This window comes from Acomys russatus, chromosome 3, assembly GCF_903995435.1.
Source record: "Acomys russatus chromosome 3, mAcoRus1.1, whole genome shotgun sequence".
In the NCBI taxonomy this organism is placed as follows: Eukaryota; Metazoa; Chordata; class Mammalia; order Rodentia; family Muridae; genus Acomys; species Acomys russatus.
The window spans coordinates 10,365,336-10,388,045 of NC_067139.1; the positions used below are offsets into that span (position 1 = coordinate 10,365,336).

The 22,710-nt window shown below is 44.2% G+C and overlaps 1 protein-coding gene across 1 annotated transcript in view; it reads left to right on the plus strand.

Moving 5' to 3' along the window:
- The window catches only part of Dcdc2 (doublecortin domain containing 2), a 159,965-nt gene that overhangs the window by 58,860 nt on the left and 78,395 nt on the right, over positions 1 to 22,710 (plus strand). The window contains exon 7 of the mRNA XM_051169394.1: positions 4,797 to 4,956. Within this exon, the coding sequence (XP_051025351.1) occupies positions 4,797 to 4,956 (160 nt within the window). The remainder of the gene's footprint in view (positions 1 to 4,796; positions 4,957 to 22,710) is intronic.

Below are 22,710 nucleotides of genomic sequence, written 5' to 3' on the forward strand. Positions count from 1 at the left end.
TCAAGACAGGGTTTCTGTGTGATAGCCTTGGTTGTCCTGGAATCTTTTTTGTCGACCAGGCTGGCCTTAAATTCATAGAGATCCACCTGCCTCTGCCTCCCAAGTGCTGGGATTACAGGGGTGCACCACCACGCCCAGCTGTGAGGCAAATGATAAGCACATTAAAGTAAAATTCTTATTCCTCAAATTGCATTCTGACACATGGGGAAACTGAGGCCAGGAGGGGCAAAAGGTCAGTTTTGCCATCAGTAGGTGCGTGTGTGAGGGAGAGGACAACAGAGTCATGGTGCACAATTAGAAGTCTCCAGCAAAGCAAGCTCACAAAATGACCTCAGCCTTGGTACTTTATGCCCGTGTGTGTGTGTGTGTGTGTGTGTGTGTGTGTGTGTGTGTGTGTGTGTGTGCGCGTGCGCACACGCATGTGTTAGGAAGTTTATGAGGTTGGAGTTGGCTAGATCTTCCTCGAAAGAGCCTAGAGAACTGTAGAGTTGAGATCCAGCTGTGCCCCACTGTGCGTAGGTTGGAGGGGCTATTGAAGGCTACACTTGGAGCCAACTCTGAGCTTCTTATTTATCTTTCAGTGTGCATATGAGGTACAGGCAGACCAGTGGCTGGAGGGTGTCCATGTGAGGTACAGGCAGCCCAGTGGCTGGAGCGTGTCCATGTGAGGTACAGGCAGGCCAGTGGCTGAAGTGGCTCTTTCTAAGTTTTGCAATGCACTCTCTAAATTTTGGCTGCTTCTTGATTGTTTCTACATGACCATAGTGTGCTATATGTGGGATGGCTCTTTTAGAGGGCCACGCCCCATAGTGGGTGTTTCTAGATGTTAGGACTCGGTGGGTAAAGGACTTGTCTGGGAAGCATGGTGACCTGGGTTTGGATCTTCAGCTCCCACATTAAAACAAAACAAAACAAAACAAAACAAACAAAGAAACAAACAACAACAAACCCCAGGAATATCGGCATGGCTTTAAAATCCCAGTGATGAGGAAGTGTAGACAGGAAATTCTCAGGTGTTTCCTGGCCAGCTAGTCTATCCAATTAGGGAGCTCTAGGATTCATTAGAGACCCTGTCTAAAATAGACAAGGAAAAAAAACCCATCATATCTGGAGAAAGTGGATTCTTTTCAGTAGACAACGCTTCTGACAACACTTTCCTTTAAAGCTGAAAAGCATGGCGTGAGTGCATAGTGGTGCTGCTTTACCCACTAACACACAGTAGGGTTGAAGACACTCTCTGAAATCTAACAGCAGTGACTGATGGTGTCTGCCCATGTCACATGAGCAGCAGGTGGTCCCTCTCACTCTCCTTCCTCCCGATTTAACCTCCATATGACTTACGGTATCATACACAAGTTATAAGACAAAGCATTAGCAATTCTTTCTTTTCTCTCAGTTGGGTTTACGTTCCACTTGGAAGGTATCTGGATGGCATTCCTTACTGAATGGTTCGGAGCATGTGTGAACGTCAGTTACCAATGACATTCTTTCCCCCTAGGACTGTCTGAATCAATCAGTCTTTTAAAACAATTTCAAATATGATTTTATTATTTTATTGTGTGTGCATGTGCATGCTTGTGTTTGTATGTATGTGCACATGTGCATGTAGTGTATGTACACATGTGTGCATGTGTATGTAGAGATCAGTTGACATCAAGGGCTCTGTTCGATGGCTCTTCACCTTAGTTTTTGAGATTAAAATCTCTCACTGAACCTGGTGACCAGTAATTGGATAAACTGGCTGGCCAGCAGGTTCCTGACTTTGTGCCCTGCCTCCTCCACTGCTGACTTCTCAGAGGCACTGACGATCTGAACCCAGCTCCTCACGCTTTGTGTGGCAAGCACTATTCCTGTGGGAACAGCTTTTCTGAAAACACATCTTGCTTTCAGAAACTGAGCTTTTGCCTGTCTTGTAACCAACTGAATAATAGTCCCTGAGAGCCAGGTGGTCGTGGCGCATGCCTTTAATCCTAGTACTCAGGAGGCAGAGGCAGGCAGGTCTGAGTTCAAGGCCAGCCTGGACTATAGAGTGAGTTCCAGGATGACAGAGAAACTCTGTCTTGAAAAGCCAAAGCAACCAACCAAACCAAACCAAAATAATGTGCTTTGAGATAATTCAGAACCATGAACTCGGCCTGCTATCCCACTGTGTACATAGCAGGTTTAAGTTTAACCTTTTACATTTAAGGTATAATGGAACCAACCTTACTATGTTTTGTACTTCTCAGGTAACCATCTTTTCTAACCCAAGCTAAATGTATGGCTTTAATCTTAAACTATGTACTCTTCTGCGCCTCTGACCATCAGGAATAGTATGTGTGTGTGTGTGTGTGTGTGTGTGTGTGTGTGTGTGCATGTTGTGCTTATCAATTGCTAAAATAAGTCAACAAGTTGGAAGCAACCTTTAACAAAACAAATAATCACCACGAATGTTGAAAATACATGTGGATACAGGTCGCTAATGTCTGTTTGTAGTTCTGAGTGCTACTCTGGGTAAAAAATGTAAATCCTTTGCTCTAAAACTCTGCTAAAGATTTCTGGGAAAAGTATTCACCATTATCTTTCTATACAATTTTTTATGCTGTTCAATAATTATAGATCAAAAATCTTAGTTATGGATAGGCAAAAGGGATAGACACACATACCAGGCAGACAGCAGATCTGCCACAGAACACAAACCAAAGAGAAATGGAAGACACAGGGAAAGGAGTGGAGAATTCCTATTTGGGTTTGCCCCTGGTCCAACTATTTCAAAGGGGAGTCTTCCAATTGAGCCACCTCCCAGCCTTCAGCCCATCTTTCTTTCTTTTTTAAGTTTTTATTTATTTATTTTTATGTATCTTATTACACACAAATACAATAAACTACATACAGCAAGAAGAACCACAAAACAATCAGAAATTATAAAAATGTCACATTCATAATGTTTTGGCTATTTGAACTTGGTAGCCTTGAAGAAAACATTTTTCCTATCTTGGTGAGTCTAAAATTTTGAATGTAAATCAATGTCCATCATGTCTTGTCATTATCAACTTAAAACATCTATCTAGACCTAAAAACATCTTAACCCCTAAACAACTAAGCTTAATTGTAAAACAAATCTATCTGGTCTTCATCTCCATCAGAAACTTGAGAAGGAATAAAAATTAACCCATCTTTTTTAATGCTTCCTAAGCCACTCCTCTAACTGTCCCTTCTGGAAGTGAGGTAAAATTATTGACCTAGGCAGTCTACAGCGAGATCTCTGATCTTTCTTGTCACACACTGCTGCTGGTGAGTGAGGTTTTCCCAGAGTGTAGTAACACCATCCTTGCTGGGAGCCACTGCCTCACTCCCTGGCCTTTCAATAGCACCCTTCCACATTTAATGGCATCTTCAAACCTTCTAGAAAGGCACCAACCATCTATGAAGGGCTGCTGTTGTCACAAGCATTCACAGTGTTGGGATCTCAGGCTGTATGGGCTGCGCTGACTGCAGACTACAGTCTGGGTCTTGGCTAATGACTTCGGAAGCTCCACTCCCTGCCATGCTGTCTGTCTTCTCCAGACAATAACTGTGCTGAAAGAACAGAAAGAAAAAATAAATCTCTTCTTGTAGATAATTCAATAATTAAATGGAAACTGGATGTCTAAATTGCCAGTGGAATGGAAATTAAATTATGCAAAAATGTTATAGATTTGGACAAGTTTTCATACTGTTAATAAATCTATGCATGATTCATTTTCTTGTAGGCTGTGACAAAATAGCATAAATAACTTCATTTGTAAGATGGTGATTTTTTTTTTCTATTCTTAATTGGATGATGGCTAAAACCATTTAAATGCTTTTGGGTGACTGAATATATAAATGTTTAAAGTGAGCATTTATAATAGGCTTCCAGGCAGATTTGTTTACTTAATATTACTACATTTATTTTCAGATAGTGGCATAGTACAGATGTTGTATGAAGGTTGCTCCAATCTGGTCGAGTTATTTATTTACTTACTTATTTTATTCTTGCAGTGCTGGAGACTGAATGCAGGGCATTACACACACTAAGCAAGTACCGTATCACGCACCCACACCCCTATCTCTGATATGACTTTATATTTTATATCTATATCTATATCCTCTGATCTTGGAGAAAACACCAGACCCTCAGCATCAGGCAATATTCTAGTCATGTTACACATCTTCCCCTTCATCCTTGGGACAGTATAAAGGCAGCTGCATCAGGCACATTCAGCTGATGAGGGAATTGTGTGTGCTCGTTCATGTGCCCAGAGGTCAATGTCTGATGTTGTTGTTCCTTGGGGCCCCTTTTGCTTGTTTGTTTGTTTTTAACAGTGCCTGAAATCCCTTGCCCCATTTTGGCTAGGCTGGCTACATGGCTGTGGGGCTCTAAGTGATCCCTTCCCAGTGCTGAGATTGCAAGTGCAACCTCCATGGCTGGCTTTGCCTGTTGGCTTTGGGAATTGAAGTGTGGTTCTCCTGCTTGTGTGGGCCAGTGCTTCACTGAGCCATCTATCTCCCCAGCCAAGGAATGGCTTTGGTTCTGTTTTTCTGTGTGCCGTGGTGATGGAATCTTAGTCTCACAAAGCACTAGTCAAGCGCTGTGCCTCTGAGCTCCACCCTCAGCCAGGACTTCCTCCTGCCTCTAGGAAGGTGCGTTTGCACTTAGCGTGAAACCAAGACCAACAGTTGGAAATGAATGCAGGGCCCTGTCTCTGGGATCACTAGTTAAACACATGTGTGTACTGGGAATACCTTTGAGAGTTCATTAGCCAACAGTAAGGGTCTAATATTTTGTCATTTAGGGAAATTATCGCCAATCTAAGTCAACCATTGGCTCCAGTGACAACTCATCTCCTCAGCCCCTGAAGAGGAAAGGAAAGAAAGACTCAAACTCAGAAAAACCCACAAAAGGGAAACAAAGTGTGAAGTCGAAGAATTCCCAACAAGCAATCCTAAGCAATGGTGAGTTTGTTATTGCATTGTCATATGGCTATTTTTAAGGATGTGGATCCATTTTAAAATCTTTCTTATTGAATTTTTTTTTATCTTTAGTTATAGGTAAGTGTGCTTGTATGTGTGGAGGGGTATGTACTTGTGAGTGCAGGAAACTTTGGAAGCTGGGAAGTGAATTCAGGTCCTCTGGAAAAGTAGCAAGTGGTGTTAACCACTGAGCAATCTCTCTCTAGCCTTTCAATTTTCATACTTTACTTGATAATGTTCATTTCTCCGGGCACACGGAGACATTCCTTTTTTTTTTTTTTTTTTGCCTTGTTGTATATGAGGTTGTTCAAAGAAGATTTTCACTGGACGAGAAACAACTGTTTCTCACACTCAGCTCCTATTTTAAGTCAGTCTTACTGGGATAAAAAGGGAACACTGCCACTCTTGCGCACCTGCTGAGAGTGCTTGCTTGGTACTTTACACTTTGCTTAAGTATTGCTAATACTGGCCTCTGCAGGTTAAAGTTCTAAAACCCTTGTCTGCACCTGTGATTCACTGGTATTCATACCTCATATTTCCTGAAGGCCTTCTGACATCCAAGTGAATACTAACCACACATAGATTTTACATGACATAACTATAAGACCAATTTAAAAGTTTTTGAGCCAGCCATGGCAGTGCATGCCTATGGTTTTAACACTTGGGAGGCAGAGGCAAGAGGATCAATCAGGAGTTTGAGGCCAGTCTGTGCTACATAGAGAGTTCCAGGCCTTCTAGGTCTCAAAAACAGAAACAAACAAACAAACAAAATCACACACAAAACAAAGAACAAAAACAACAAACCTCCAGTAAACAAAACCCAAAGCAAAGCATTTGCACTAGTCTGAGATCCATTAGTGGGAGACAAAGGCAGCCTGACATCAGGACAGGTGTGGGGAAATGGTGAACTTTCACACTAGGGTTTTGTAGAGAAGGGCTGTATTTGGTTTTATTCCAAATGTATTCTTGATAGGACAGGCTCATAAAAGTGGAGACAGACACTTGGCCCAGGCAGCAGCTGGCTGGAAATGGAAAATGGAGTGAGATGGACAGGAGAGGGCTGTAAGTCATCAATAGAGCCCAGCCACTGTATGGGAATTCCATCTGATATGAGGAGTCATGTGGGATGCAGGGCACACACTCATGCAAGGCAGCAGTTTAGAGAATGCCACCCAGATGCCTGAGGAATCAGACAGAGGCAAGGACCCAAGGGCTGAAAGAGCAAGCAAAACAATCAGACTGGGCCTGGTGACACACACCTGCCACCTCAGCTCCTCAGAGGCTGACTGAAGCTGAGGCTGTCGGGTCTCAAGTTCAAGGTCAGGTCTGAGAGTTCTTTCTTTCTTTTCTTTTCTTTTTTTTTTTTCACCAGAGCTGAGAACCGAACCCAGGGCCTTGCGCTTGCTAGGCAAGCACTCTACCACTGAGCTAAATCCCCAACCCCTCAGGACGGAGAGTTCATTGAGCCTATGTTTCAAAGTAAAATGTAAGAAAGATTGAGGATATAGTTCAGTGTAAAATACTTTCTGATTTGCATGAGACCCTAGATTCACTCCTCAGGGCTGCAGTGGGGAGTGGGGACAGGGCGGGCGCAGGATAAATGCATGCTCTGGTTCCCCAGAGAGGAGAAAAGGCTCTCCTATCTCCTGGGATTTCATTGGTGGAGATTAGCAGAAGCTAGGCCTACTGGGTTCTCTGCTGTTGACTGACGGTCCACCTCCTCCTTCCAGTCCTGCTGTCCCACTGTCTTCCTCCTAATTGCGGACTCATGTTGTAAGTTTTCTTCAGTACTTTGCACGACCATGGCCTGTTATATTCCCTCTAGAGAGCAAACAGTGAGGAGGTCAGGATGGAATGTAGCTATGTAGCTGGCAGGTATCATTGGGTGCCTATTTTATAGCAAGAAGGGCAGGAAAAAAAGGTAGCTGGGAAAAACAGGCAATTTCTGAAAGCTAAACACAATAGAGGCTTTATTTCCATAAACATATGTTACATTTTTAAAGCCCCTAAGACCATATGGACTGTGGCATACTCATGTTGTTTTGTTGAGACAAGGTTTCACTCTAGCTTGGGTTGACTGGAAACTCACCATGCTGTCCAGACTGCTCTCAAACTCATGGCAATCCTCCTGCCTTAGCATTCTGAGTGCTGGCATGAGCTGCTATATCTAGTTTCTTTAAAAAAAAAAAGTCTCAACAATTGCCTAGGTCTAATAGAAATCAAGGCATTTAATGAATGTTGGCCAAATAAATGGTAGAAACTAAAGATGGGTGGGTCTCTGTAATAATTTAAACTCCACAAAGGGACTGGACCAATTTACAGCCTGCAACTATTTTATTCAAGAGGGAAGATGCTCTTTGCTCTTTGTCTTTGAGGGTCTTATCAGTGTGCAGAGTGCCAGGTTTTACCTTGCAGCTTGGGGATTTTACATCTTTGGGCTTACGAGTGGTCACTGTGCAGGATGGAAAACACAAGATCGAATTAGCATTCCTTTCATTGGAAAGCAGACTGTACTGGCAAGTTGAACTCTCAGAACCTTGTCTTGTGTATTCAATAACATTTCTATCTTTGGGCATGAAAACAGCAACCGTCTTTAATACTGAAACAAGTAGTTTTAAAGATGCGATCAGAGCAGGTGGACCCCCTCAGTGGCCTTGAGGGAACGGGAAGTTGCTTCAGATAGCCTCCCATCCTAGACAGGCATTCTCCAGGCTAGCTTTGTAATGCAAGGGCCACGGGTTTTTAGATGGCTCTAGCTCATTATTCCCTGCAAAACTATAAGCTCCTTTCAAAGGAAGGTCTTGGGGATGATTCCCACCCCCACCCCATACTAGGACAATGTTGCTGGTTTGGAAACATTGTTGAAGAGCTGAGATGAAGCATTCCCACATATTTTCTACAATAGGAAAATCATATGACTCCCCCCCAATAAACCTTGACTTCCAAAATCATTTATTTTTCCATGAAAAATGAAAAGAAAAGGTACAGTTTTGTAGCCGAAGATGCGACACGGTAAATGTAACTATCAGTTCATATCGGCACAACTGAAACCTAAGCAGCTTCTCCTTAAAGACACCCCCATGTCCTTTGCTATCAGAAGTTTCTAGATTATAAATGTCACATGTGTCTCTCCCCTAATTCAGCCTTTGTATTCATTTATAATCACAGCTGCCTTTTACTTTAATGCCATCTATTTTAGTAATTGGAACCAAGTGTGTGCTTCTTGAAGCTCAGGTCTCTAGAGGGCCCAAGCAAAAGGAATAGAGATCACAAGAAAAAAGACTGTGCAGGATGCCAGGAATCAAGATAATGAGTAAAGATGTGCAGGGGATGCTTGTGGAGATGGAACCCTCGTCTTTTCTATTAAAAACTGTGTATATAAAGCGAGGAGAGGTATTTGGTATTTCAAAGACTTAAATTTGAGGGTTAGAGTGAATATTTAAAATTATTTTCTGATACCTATTAAACTATATACAAGTATTTAATTCAGTGTTCTGTACCTGTATACTGTTGTAATTATGATATTAAAAAAATAATGGTTTTAGACACATGTTTTGCTTTTGTAAAATCTCTGATGTTCACTGATGTTCAGCTATCAAGCGAATGCTCCTTGAACCAGCAATGCTGCCTTCTGACTGTAGATGGCAACCTGGCTCTAATTTTATTTTTCTTTTCTGTCTTTTTCCTTGACTCTGTTTCTCTCTGTAACAGTAAAGCTTAATAATTCAGGCAGAGCGGTGACATATTTCTTCAGGGAAACAAATCCCATTTTCTTTTGTAGCCAAGATGCAAAGTAAGATTGGTGAGTGATCGATGAAGGTGGGGCTGCAGCGTGTTTCCAGTGCTGCCTCCGAGATCAGCCCCAGTGGCCGCACAGCTTGCTGCCCTTTTCCTTGGGTTGCTGTGCCTGAGAGATATTTTAGCGGTGTTAACTAGCTACACTTTCCACTGTGGGCAAAAAAACATAATGTTGATTTGAAATGGCATCTTGGGTGCCTGGTTTTGTTCATTGCTATTATTAATATTGGATAATTGAAAAAAATACAGAAAATATAGGAGTTTGCTTAGGAATACTAGAAAGACTGCAAAGAAAGGAGCCTATACTGTCATGATTTACATTACACTGATAACAAGAAGTACTTTTAAAAGGAAAGTATTATTGTGAAACAAAATGCAGAGATTGTCTTCTTTCAGGACATTGTGGCGCTCTCTCTCTCTCTCTCTCTCTCTCTCTCTCTCTCTCTCTCTCTCTCTCTCTCTCTCTCTCTCTCTCTCTGTGTGTGTTTTATTAGAATAGCTTTCAGACTGTGGTCCAGCTAGTCCAACAGTGGCTGCCTACCAATGGAAAGTCCAAGGATCCAGTTGTTCAGTCCATGAGTATGGATGTCTCAGCTGGTCTCCAGTGTACTCCAGAATCACAAAGAAGTAGGCTTTGGAGGTAGTGAGGGGGTGTACTTGACAGTGAGAGCAAAGGCAAGCAGGCAAAGAGCAAGAGCTTCCTTCATCCACGTTGTTTATACAGGCTGCCACCAGAAGGCGTGGCCCAGATTTAAGGTGGATTTTCCCACACCAAAATATTTAGATTTAGGGTATGTCTTTCCAGCTCGAACAATTTAATCAAGAAAAATACTTCACAGTTGTATCCAGCCCCAGTTGGGTTTTAGTTAAGCCAAGATGTGGTCAAGTTGACAACCAAGAATAGTTGTCACAAGGCAGCTGGTCACATTGATCACAACACAAGTGTGTAGTCCTTTATCCCCAAAGGAGAAGTAAGTGAGGTGTTGAATTACATACAGATTTTCTCTTTCTCTTTCTTTCTTTCTTTCTTTCTTTCTTTCTTTCTTTCTTTCTTTCTTTCTTTCTTTCTATTCTTCTCTCATACAATACATCCTGAACATAGCCTCCCCTCCTTCCACTCCTCCCAGCACCTGCCTCCCCCTTTCCCCTAGATCCACTGCTCCTCTGTTTCTTTCAGAAAGGATCAGGCTTTCCAGCAATATCAACTGGACATGGCACAACAAAGATGCAATAAGACTAGGCACAAACCCTCCTATCAGGGCTGGATGTGACAACCCAGTAGGAGGAAAAGGGTCCCAGGAGCAGGCAAAAGAGTCAGACACTCCCCCACTCCCACTGTTAGGAGTCCCACACAACACCCCAAGCTAAACAACCACAGCATGTATGCAGAGGACCTAGCGCAGGCCTATGTAGGCTCTGTGATTGCCACTTCAGTTTCTATGAGCCCCTATGAGCCCCACTTAGTTGATTCTGTCCGCTGTGTTCTCTTGGTGTCTTTGACCCCTCTGGATCCTACAATTCTCTCCCCCTCTTCCATGGGGTTTCCTGAGCTCCACCTACAGTTTTGGGTGTGGGTCTTTGCATCTGCTTCCATCAGCTGCTGGAGGAAGTCTCTCTGATAACAATTGGGCTAAGCACCAATCTACATTGGGATTTTCAAACCTTTGGAAGGCTGTATTTCAAGGATTCATTTTAAGTAGGTATATTAGGACTCAAATCATATCATATATTATGTATTTCTTTTAAATCTCAATGCAATGTGTCATTCCATGTAGTCATCGTGTTGTACAGGTGGCATGTGAAGTACCCACAGGTGCAAGGATGCTTCCAGTGGAAAATGAAGCAGGAATCTGATTCCAGAAAGCCAAGACCTTATTATATCCTACTATGTGTAGATAAAGAATTGCACTGGGCTGATTTACTGGCCTAGGCCTGTGGGGACACAGGCTCTTTCTTTAGCATGCTCCACTGTGGGAGGAGTGTGTTGGGGCTGCATCTTCCTCACGTTGCCTGGACCCTGGGCTTGGCTTGCACTCTTCTCAGCTGTTGCCCATTACTTTTAAGCTGAGTGTTTTTCTGTCTCATGCTACCAAGAGCTCTAACAATTCCACAGCATCATCCTCACTCAAAGCCATGTCTTTTGTAGCTTAGTAAGCTGAAGGGGGAGTTTATAAGGGGCACTAAGGTTGAAGCAAGATGTTTCAGAAAGAACTAAAATTGGGCCACCTGTGCCTTTCATTCGGGGATCTGAGGTCTAGACTGGGCTTGGCTCTTCTGGTGTCATGAAAAACAATTAGGTCAATGTACTTCATAGGGGATGACAAGGGTGCAGGAGGAGACACAGCTGGTATTATTATCAGTCATCCCTCCCCATGCCCCTTTTCTTCTCTCAGGCCTGGAGTGGAATAAAATCAGGATTGGGTTTGGGCCACTGGTGGACCAGTGACTCCTTGCCTATCCACTATGTCTGAAGGATGCAGATGAGCGTTCAGTGGTGGATAATGCAGAGGGGCTATCTGTTGAGTGTGCATGTTTGCATGTGGTCCATAAGGCCCATGTTGCAATCTTTGAAAAGAAGTGTTACCATGGTATATACTCACTTATATCTGGACACTTGCCTAAGGGGCATGTCCCATGAAAGTCTGTACTTATCAGGAAAGTGGGACAGAGGGGAGGACATCCTATTGGGACTTTTAGCGAGAGAAGCATAAGAGAATGGGGAAATAGAAGGATCCAGAGGGTCCTAGAAACCTATAAGAACAACATTATGATGGGCTGTTCTGGGCCCAGGGGTCCTGCTCAAACTATGGCACCAGCCAAGGACAATACGTGCAGTAAACTTCGAACCCCTACCCAGATCTAGCCAATGGACAGGACATTCTCTACAGTTGAGTGGAGAGTGGGGACTGACTTTCACATGAACTCTGGTTCCCCATATTTGACCACATCCCCTTGACGGGGTGCCTGGTGGCACTCAGAGGAAAGATAGCAGGCTACCAAGAAGAGACTTGATACCCTATGAGCATATACAGGGGGAGGAGGTCCCCCTCAGTCACAGTCATAGGGGAAGGGAGTAGGGGAAAGCAGGAGGGAGGGAGGAATGGGAGGATACAAGGGATGGGATAACTATTGAGATGTAATATGAATGAATTAATAAAAAAGGGAAAAAACTTTTAAAAATGTCAAACACACACACACACAAAAGAAAATAAGTGCTACAAGTCACAACTGTTATGATGCTCAGGCTTGGCAACTGGTCTGTGCTAGATACTGATCTGATATTTTACAAGCTTTGCTTTCAAATTCTCAGTGTAACTTAACTGACATTTCCCTAGATTGGCCAATGGCCTGGGAACAGGGAAAGAGAAGGCAGTTCATCCAGAGTCCAAGGGCATGGCAGTAGCCAGTGGTTCTGGAAATGCACTGGCTGATAGGCAAGAGGCTTAGAGGTGGACATTCTTGTGTGAGCATCTGCAGTGCATCTCTGGGAGGATGGAGAGACACTATCTCACTACGCTGTGACCTATCTTCCTTCAGGGCTAAGAGCTGATGTCTCACACACTGCAGAGTTTTCATTGTCCACTCTTCACTCCGATATTTCTTCTTCCTATCGTTAGCGGGGAGAATTGATTTTAGTCCTTCTTCTTCCTTGGCAATCTGATGTAACAGTGGGTCTCCTCTGTTCTCATACAGGCCAGCCAGGGAGTCATCCTCAGCATTCAGGGAACACTGGAACAGACAGCCGTATGTGTGGATGGCCGCTAATTTACTCTTCAGATGAACAGACTCTGACTTTTCTTTCTTTCTTTTTTTATTCTTTATTTTTTGGCTAGAGTATCATTGTGTAGCCCATGTTAGCCTAGAACTTTTTCTATGATCCAGGCTGGCCTTTAACTTGTGGTAATCCTCTTGTCTCAGCCTTCTAAGTGCTGCTGTGACAGGCACGAGCTACCACCCCAGCTGGGCTGTCCTTATTTATTCATCAAGCAGTCACTTGAATGCCTACATCTCACACTTGTGGGGTGCAAGCCTTCCTCCATGTCTTTAGACTTAGGAGTCCTGCCCCCCTTTCTAGGTGCTACTCCACTTGTAAGCATCCCCAAGTGCCTGCTGGGTACCACATGCTGAGCTAACCCTTGGCATCCCTGCACTTTCTTTCCTTTGTACCAATTGCTCTGAATTTATGGCTTTGCTTCTAATGGCCACAATTCTGTCTTTATGTAGAAGTTTTCGTTGGTGAAGTAGAACCAATTTCTCTTTTTTATTTCAGTAGTCAAATTTCTTCCACAATTTGTCAATGCCAAAATGTGTTTTGCCATGCAAATATTGACGTTGTTCCTTGTTGGTCATGAAGTCTTTTCTTGGGCCTCCCTGTCTGTCTTATCTGTATAAAAATTAGCAACAGTCTGAGAACAATGAGGGCCTTCCTGCCCAGTGTACACATACAATGGTGTTTGGGGGGTGGGCATCAGCATTGCTAGTTGCTATGATAAGACAGGGTGGGGATATTTTTCCAAAAGCACAATATGCTGGGATTTTTCTATAGCCCATGGCCTACTTTATATCTGACTCTATTTTTGTTCTCTGCTGCCTGCCCCAGTTGTTTTTAGCCCAAGATAGAACCTTTATTGGAGACCAGCATGCCTTGTGCTACCACAGAGAGGAGAAAGAGGATGATAAAATATCCACAGAGAACTTCTGAGCACACTAAATTTAGAGCGTTTCCACTTATTTTTTATTCTATACAATTGGATGATAATTCAAAATTGGTCTGATTTCACCTCCCCCACCCCCCTTTAAAATGCCATCGTAACAGCCACTTCTCCCTTTGAGACAGGTGCCCTCCCTTAACAAGTTCATAGTTTCCTGTACCTGGGTCCTCCTAGGCTTAACAGTAAGGAAGTCACACAGAGAAGTCACTTCTCAAAGGGATTGGTGCTACAGTAAAGAAAAAGTGTTTCTTCCACATAAATCCCAAGGTCAGGTCCTGCTGAGGAGGCAGCCCATCAGGTTGGCGAATGACACCACCTCTAGCCTACTGCACAGGGTGGGAGGATGCTCATGAGGAGGTTCTTAACCAGGTCATTCCCTAATGTGGAGTTTGTGGAGCAAACAGTCTTGACTTTTGAAAGATATTTATAACAATAAGAATTTGATGCTCAAAAAACTATACATTTGGGAAATGGATTATTTAAGATTAAGCCACATTTTCTACTGAAAGATTCCAAAGTCTTTGCAGGTGTGCCATCTTATGTGTGCATAGTATGTTTGTGTGTATGTGTGCATGTGGTATGCATGTATGTATGTGTGTAGTATGCATGTGGTGTGTTGTGTGTGTGTGTGTACACCCTCTGGTGCATATGCACGCAGAGCCCTGAGGAGGACATTGGTGTCTTGCTCTTTCACCCTTTACCTCACTCCATTGAGACAGAGTCTCTCAGTGAACTTGGGGCTAGGTTGCTGGCCAACAAGACCCAGCAATCCTCCTCAGTTGGTGCCCCACAGTGCCGGGCTGGCAGATGTGCCCATGGCCATACCTGACTTCTTATGTGTGTCCTGGGGACCAGAGCTGAGATCTCTGTGCTTGTACAGCAAAGCACTCTTGCCTACTGTGCGTCTCCAGCCCTCTCGGAGCCTTCCCGGCGTAAGTAATCCACGCAAGCTCTCTTTCGCCTTCTTTTTGTTTCTTTCTTCCTTCTCTTCCTCTTGCCATACAGCACAGGCCGATGTCAAACTTGTCCTGCTCCTGCATCAGCCTCCTCCTTCACCCTCTGTGCTTGTCCCCTGTATGGGTCCTTGGTGCTGGAGACCCCCTCGGGAAGAAGCAAGGGCAGCCACACAGGTTTTGAGGCAGAGGAGTATCAGTGGATACTGTTTTTATGCAGTTCCAATCAGCGGTACCAGCATCCTGCCTACCATTTTCTGGGTGCACTGGGCACATCAGGTGTGCAGTCTCATTGGCGCTCACAGCTGCTGTATGAGGCAGATGTCATTATTGCTGCCATTATCCCATTTTATTGATGAAGGAGCCAAGGTGCTGAAGTGGTACAAAGCCTGCTTGTGACTCCTCAGTGCTGCTCACTGTCAAGGCTGTCATTTAGGACACAGGGCTGTCCACCCTCCCACAGATCGTTATGTAGTTCATTAATTCACAATGGCATGCTCACACAGGGACCAGCAATAGTGTTTATTAATGACAGAAAAAAGGAAGAAAAAAAAAAAAGGCAGTATGTATTTGACAGCCCTCATGTTCTGCACAAATTGAAGAATTATAACATGAGGCCAGGCTGCTGTTTATTTTGTCCTCTGCCTCATTAAATTTGTGTTCCCTTAACGATGATAAAGAAATTCCACGGGATTTCATAGCAGGAAAAATGTATGTTACTCATACTGAAGAAGACAATGCATGGAGGATATGATGAAAACTCACTGTGTGCCTGCCTTGGAGTGTGTGTGTGTGTGTGTGTGTGTGTGTGTGTGTGTGTGTGTGTGCGCACGAGCATGTGTGTGTGTGTGAGCATGTGTGTGTGTGAGCATGTGTGTGTGTGAGCATGTGTGTGTGTGTGCATGTGTGTGCATGTGTATGTGCAGGTGTATGCATTCCATGGTGCATATATGAAGGGTCTTTCCTCTCACTGTGGGTTCCAGGATTGAACCATCTCACTGCCCCATTAATTTTTTCTAGTAGAAATATGAGGTCTTGAAACACTGTCTTCTTATGGACCTCTTTTTTTTTTTTAAAGATTTATTTATTATTTATACAATATTTGTCCACACATATGCCTGCTCACCACAAGAAGGCACCAGATCTCACTGTAGATGGTTGTAAGCCACCATGTGGTTGCTGGGAATTGAACTCAGGACCTTCGGAAGAGCAGATAGTGTTCTTAACCTCTAAGCCATCTCTCCAGCCCCTTATGGACCTCTTTTAATCACACATTTTTACTACTTTTTTTAAACCTGCATGATCTGACTTTTATCATGACATGCTGTGGTTCAGTGTTAATCTTATTTGCGATTTCTGGCAGGTCATGACCTCAGAAGCCCATGTCTTTCAGTGCTGAGGTACTTTCCTGTAGTGTTTATATATTTTGTTTCTTATGGTACTGATAATTCTCTCTCTCTCTCTCTCTTTTTCTTTCTTTTTTTTCAAGACAGGGTTTCTCTGTGTAGTCCTAGAACTCACTCTGTAGACTGGGCTGGGATTAACGTGTGTGTCACTATTGCCCAGCTGATAATTTTCTCCTCTGTATTTTGTGTTTATTTTTTTCTGCTGGAATTTCTACTGAGAAGCAAATATTCTGGGCTGTTTAATCTTTATCCTTCCTTTCCCATTTCTAATCTTCTATCTCTTGTCTTATTGCTCCAATTTCTGGAAAATGTCTTCAGCTTTATCTCCTAATTCTGTTAATTTTTCCACTATCATGTTTTTAGTTCCATAGACTGGGTTTTGCATTTTTTTTTGTTTTGTTTCTCTGTGTAGCCTTTGCTGTCCTGGATTCACTGTGTAGACCAGGCTGGCCTCGAACTCACAGTGATCCACCTCCCTCTGCCTCCCGAGTGCTGGGATTAAAGGCGTATGCCATCATGCCCGGCCAGGTTTTGTATTCTTAGAATTAAACAAGTAAAGTTAAAATTCTATTTTGTTCTTTTCTCTCCCAGTTTTATTTACTTTTCATTAGTTTAAACTCATGAGGGACACACCATTTCATGGGTTCTGTGTCCATCGGCCTTTGCAGAGGTTGCCCTGGAATGTAGCATGAACTGTGCCACAGTTTCCATGCTCTCAAGGCCTTTCCTCAGACTACTCTGGTTTTGTTCTGTTTACCTCCAGGAGTCACTATGGTTTGTTTGTTTTTTCTTTATACATATAAATATATTTCTTGCCTGAGTAGAATTCAGTTTCAGCTCAGGCATAAACACCTTCAATTTTAAGAAGAGCCTCCTGCTCTCTTTGGTTCCAGAGACCTCGCTTATAGGCAGCAAAAAAATGGCGTTTCACCACATCCTGTCAGACACATTTGTGATTTATAAGACGGTGGGGGGAGGAGGGCAAGGCCTGCTGTCGCTCATGCTCATATGAAAGGACAATTCTTTCTTTTACCTTGCTCCATTTATTAATTTATATTTTAAAAGTCTGTTTGTGTTCCCAGAATTGCTGAAATTCCTCTGAACTCTCCTTGTTCTGTGTGTACCTCTATGTGTCTATGTATGAATGTGTTTGTATGTATGATGTGTGTATGCTTGTGTAAAATGTGTGTGGTGTGTTGTTGTTTTGGGCACTGTGTGTGTTGTATGGCCTGCTTTCCGGGACTCGTGTGGAAAGGTGTTCACAACTCCGAGAGCTGGGAACGTATCCCAGTCCTGAGGTGGGATAGTGTCCCAAGGGTTTCCTGAGGCACGGGAGCCCAGGAACCTCACAGCTCTGCGAGAAGAGCCTCTGTGGCAGTGGTGGCAGCCCCAGTGGTGGTGGTGATAGCCTCGGTGGCCCACGGTGGCACCAGCAGAGGCAGTGGCCTTTGATCTTGCCGCCGCTGGCTGCGCCTCTTTTGATCTTGCCGCGTCGGCGATGCCGCTCCATCCGCAGAATCCCTACATCATGTGTGTAATGAGTATGTATAATGTGTATGATGTGTGTGTTTGTGTAGTGTGTGTGTGTGTGTGTGTGTGTGTGTGAGAAGTGTGTGATAGCCTCAATTATGACAGATGCTTAACTCAAACTCTGCTGAGCCTGGCAGCCTGCTCACGTCACAATGAGGCACAGCGGTCGGCTTGGATAGCTTCTGCCTCCAGTGCTAACTGAGAGCTGGTTGGAGCTGGCCACATCCGGAAGCAGTTGTAGCTTCTCAGTCAATGAGTGAGTCTTTTCTCTGGGCTGAGATGATTTTACATTTTTCTTAGTTCTTGTCTGTGGGAAGGCAGCTGCCTTGGAGAGGGGCTTGAAGCTTGGCAGCCAGAAGCAGCCTCGTGGGAGGAGTTGTGGGTTTTTACTTGAGCACACAGAATTTTACCATGTGCTCCTGACTTCAGTGTGAGGCCTCCCTGGAGCCTTGAGAGCGATGTGGTCCAGACTGGACCTCTTCTCAGTCAGAGACCTCAGCGCCTTAGAAGGCTAGGAAGACCTGGAGATCAGCTCTTCCAGTATCCTTTCACGTAGGCCTTCTGTGCTTAGTCCTGGGCCATCTTCCTCAGTCTTGAGTGCGCTCAGGGCCTCTAATTCTGGAGGCTTTTCAGAGTCTTGGAATATGCTTTGAATTGGCTTTCTCACATGCTTCTCTGCCATAGCCATCATGATAGCAAATCCTCCACCCATTTTCTTGTGTGTTTGTATGTGTATGGGCACACGCATACGGGTGGGCATGTGTCTCTTCTCAAGCATGTACATTAAAACAGCACTGTGTGTGTCAATTCCTCTACCACACTACGAGGAATGCTTACTATGGACCCTGACATTCAAGAGATGACATCACGGCCACTGCGGCTTGAAATGGGAGAAAAGAGGGCAAAGAGCCTGCGCATAGTCTGAAAGTGCCGCTGTGTGGGCAGAACAGTTAGGTGAGATGCGTGATAGCATCATCGCACTGCTGTCGTGCCCTCCTGTGCTGCTGCTAGCACACACTATTTTCTCAAATGAATGAAAAGAGTATTGTCCAGAGCCCTAAGAAACTGGGGCTTGGAGGGTTTAGGAGACCTTCCCAGGGCTTTGTGGGGAGAGAATCCCAGCTCAACCCTGCACAGTCCTGTGCTTTGTTCTATCAGGTGGCTTCAGCAACAAGGACAGAAATTTTACCTGTGAACTTCAGGAGGCTTTGGAAGAAAGGGCGCTTCCTCCCTGGGTTTTTGAGAGATAGTCCACAGAGGATTATGTGGGTACTGGATTGCGGGAGTTGTCTACAGGTCTGGAGACCGAGGATTCAATTAAACAAGCAGCCAAGGAAGGGATGATAAAGGAGACAGGCCTCTGACAGTGCAGTGGACAGGAGGACCTTTCTTAAATCTAGAGCCAACAGGGTGCATACAACATGCAATTTTGTGTGCAGTAGTAAGTGGGACCACAAAATGGGGACCACATAGTATTTGGCCAGGGTGACAAGTGATTTGACTGGTGGCATTAAGTTTCTGCTGGCCTTTGTGACAGTTGCAGAGGTTTGAAATGCCATTATGACAGAGAGCTGTGGGGGTGGGGCCTATCAACACATGTCTCAAGGGGTTTACAAAGACTTGAACTCTGGACTAAGCAAAACAACTTGGCTCAAATAGTGAACTTATACTAAGGGGTCAGATTCCTGGTCCTTGGCTGCCAGTGTCTGGCTACAGAGATGGCGCTCACAGACTAGCTCCAGTTGGATACCGCTACCCCCACCCCCACCCGAGTGCCCTGTCGGCAGCAGCCATAACTGAGGCCTCAGGTGCTGCTGCTTTCTCTGTGGCTTCAGCTTCTTAGTTTCTTCAGGCATCTGATCTCGGGTCCCAGGCCTGTGGAGATTTAGCCTCAGTGCTCTGGAGTCCTGAGGTGTTGCTGTCGGGAAATGCAGAGAGGCCAGCAGCACAGGCTGAAGATCCGAGCACCCTTCTCAGACACCACACAGGGGAGGGGGTGGCATCCAGGGGAGATAAAGAGACAAAGAGGGGGAACCCCCCGGGGGAAAGATATAGGGGGAGCCCAGAGGCAAAACTTGAAGCAGCCCAATCTGGCTCCTGAAGCTCCTCAGGAGGGGGTCTTGGACACTTTCCTGCAAAGTATACAAAGTTTACAAAAGGAGTCCACATACCCTGTCACTTGAGTGGATGTGAGTAGCCAGCATCACCCCTGAGAGCACCCAGAGGCTTAGGAGCGAAGGGCTACCCCCTCGCAAGTAGTCCTTATGCCTTATAAACCATACCAGGCAGTGATTATGATTTTCATGTACAGAGCTGCGTGTTAGAATATAGAAAGGTTTGACATCTTGCTGTCACACGAGCTGTGTGACATTTAATAAGTGGCAGCTATCATGTTCCCAAGATATCACATCAAGTGAGCCAGGGCCTCACAATTCTATTTGTTCACGTGGTTATAGTGTGCAAAGCTTACGCATGCTGGAAGTAGTCTGTGTATATAAAAGCCTGGAGATTGATCATATTGCTGGGGAGGGAACAGAGAGGAACTGTTCAGTTTCTGCCCTTATGTACGTATGATCAGTGTAGTTAGCCACACATGGTCCATCCTAAGAAGCACACTTTGTGTGCATAGCATCTAAATGTGGAAAGGATCGGATGCTCAAGCCAGCGCAGATGCTGTCCACTCTGCCGAGTTCCTGAGCACTGTAGAGTGATAGCAAGGACACTGCTGTAAAGGTGCCGTCGAGAGCTGTGTGAGGAGATGGCACCGTGGATCCATAAACTGTTCTGGTATGAGGTAAACATTTTGTTGTCTCAGAATGAATGGCTGTCCCCATAACTGTTAATACTCCCCCAAAAGATCCAGCGAACAGGATTAGACCAAGACAGCATTTGAAACAAACAAACAAACAAACAAACAAACAAACAAAAAAAGGGACTTTCCTTACATAAAAGAAAAAAATTATATCACTCATCCTTCACTGGTCCAAAAGTTCTTGATATTTCAAACTTTCTTTGGCATCAGCGATGCAGGCTGCATTGTTCCGGGTGTCATGAGAACATACTCTCGGGACAGGAAGCTTAAAGGAGCAATGGGCCAAGTCCCTGACCAATGGCTTCCACACGCACATTACCTGGCTCTCTTCACCCCGGCGTGCTGTGTCTGGCTTTATAACAGTTTCCGCATCAGGGTTTGCTAGCCAAAATAGAGCTCGACACCTAATTAGCTCGTCACTCTAACTTTCTGAGGATTGAGTTTGTCACTGGGGAAGCTTCATTTTTGTGAGTAAGTCCAAGACAGAAAGGCTAAAACTTTCTTTAGCAGGGTAGATGGATGCTGCCCACTTAATTTCTAAAACTTAGAAATAAGTTTTGGAGAACAAACAAATTCCTGTTAGATTTTATTGCCAGGCTCACCCTGAGGTTGTAATTTAAAAGCATACTTATTGCTACTTAGCATTTTTAAATAATGGGACCGCACTAAAATGAGTAAGAAAACACTTTTACAAGGTGGAGAAGAGGCGCTTGAGAAAAGAGCAACACGCGGAGATGTGGCTAGTTAGGACTGGCTCCCAGATCAGAATCGCAGACATCTGTGTGAACCATTTTTTAACCATTGATCCAAGTTTTCTGGGACACAGGCCTCTCCGGCTGCTTCACTGCTCTATCAAAGTACCTGGCGAAATGATTTGGGAAAGGAAGGGTTTAGCTTGGCTCGCGGTTGACGAAGGAATGCTGTTTGTCATGACAGGGGGGTGTGGCAGCAGGAAGATGAAGCAGAGAGCACACAGGAAGTGTGGCCTGGCTTTTGATGTCCAGGCTTGTGCCTGTGACCTCTGTCTTTCATCAAGGTGCTGCGCTCTGAATGTTCCACAGCCTTTCAAAACAGAGCTATCAGCTGGGAACCAAGTTTGCAAACACATACGTCTGTGGGGACACCAAATTCGAACCACATTGCCTCTCATGCATTTCTTCCCCTTCCCACGGTTGCCCCTCTAATCTGACCCCAACAGCTGAGCCCTAAAGGTGGATAATAGGGTTGAAGAAGGCAGTGGGATCAGAAAGGAAAAAAAGGAGGGGGAGGGTAACAGGAACTGACCTTCATTTCTCATTCTATTCTGAGTTCTGCAATGAAAAATAACTGTAAGCATTCATCTCGTGCACGCCAGGTGTTTTTCAGTCAGTTTCTTTATAATGGCTTATAGTCGACACTGAATATGCTTCTCAGGGAAGGGGCATAAAAGTGTGTGTGTGTGTATGTGTGTGTATGTGTGTGTGTGTATGTGTGTGTGTGTATGTGTGTGTGTATGTGTGTATGTGTGTGTGTGTATGTGTGTGTGTATGTGTGTGTATGTGTGTGTGTATGTGTGTGTGTATGTGTGTGTGTATGTGTGTGTATGTGTGTGTGTATGTGTGTGTGTGTATGTGTGTGTGTGTATGTGTGTGTATGTGTGTGTGTGTGTGTGTGTGTGTGTGTGTGTGTGTAACCTTGTGACTTTCTCATGGATCTTAAAACTACGCCTACATGGTGGTGAGAAGTGGAGGATATGGCCCATGGAAGACCCTCAGGCCCCGAGATGCTCAGAAGCACAGATAACAGCAGGGAAGCTGCTTCCTGGGGATTGGGATTTAGCTGAGAAAAGAATCCTGGGCATGTAATTTGGAGTGAAAAGAAAAAAAGAAAAAAAAAGAAAAAAAGAAAAAAAAAAAAGAAGAAGAAGAAATGGGTCTACTTTCAGTATTTAAATCTCAAATGCATTTTAAACCAAGAATAGTTAAATGTTAATTAAGCCTCCCAATTGGAACAGTAATTTAATTTAATATGAACAGGGAAGGGAAATGTTTGCAGACTTGTTTAGCAGACAATAGAGAGTTGCTGCAGTTATTTCTTTTCCCTTTTTACTTTTTAGTTTTCGAGACAGAGTTTTCTTCTGTAACCCAGACTAGCCCAGAACTCATGATGTAGCTCACTCAGGGTGGCCTCACACTCAAGTCTTCCCTCCCTCCTTTTCCGCCTCTTCTTCTTCTACTTCTTCGCCTTCTTCCAGTTTTTCCATGTAGGAAGTAAACTTAGAGACTCACACACACTAACATGGAACAACATAGTTTACTAAGCGCCCCCATAGCTGGCTTCTTCTTGGAGTATCTGTCATTGTTGTGTTTCCTTCTCTGAAACCCTACACACAATCTCTTTAGGCACTGGAAGGGTTGTTTCAGACTCAACTCTAAGGTTTGTTTGTTTGTTTGGTTTATTTATTTTTTATTTAGGTTGACACCCATATTTTTTCTTTTTTTTATTTAATTAATTTATTCAGATTACATCCAAATTGTTATCCCATC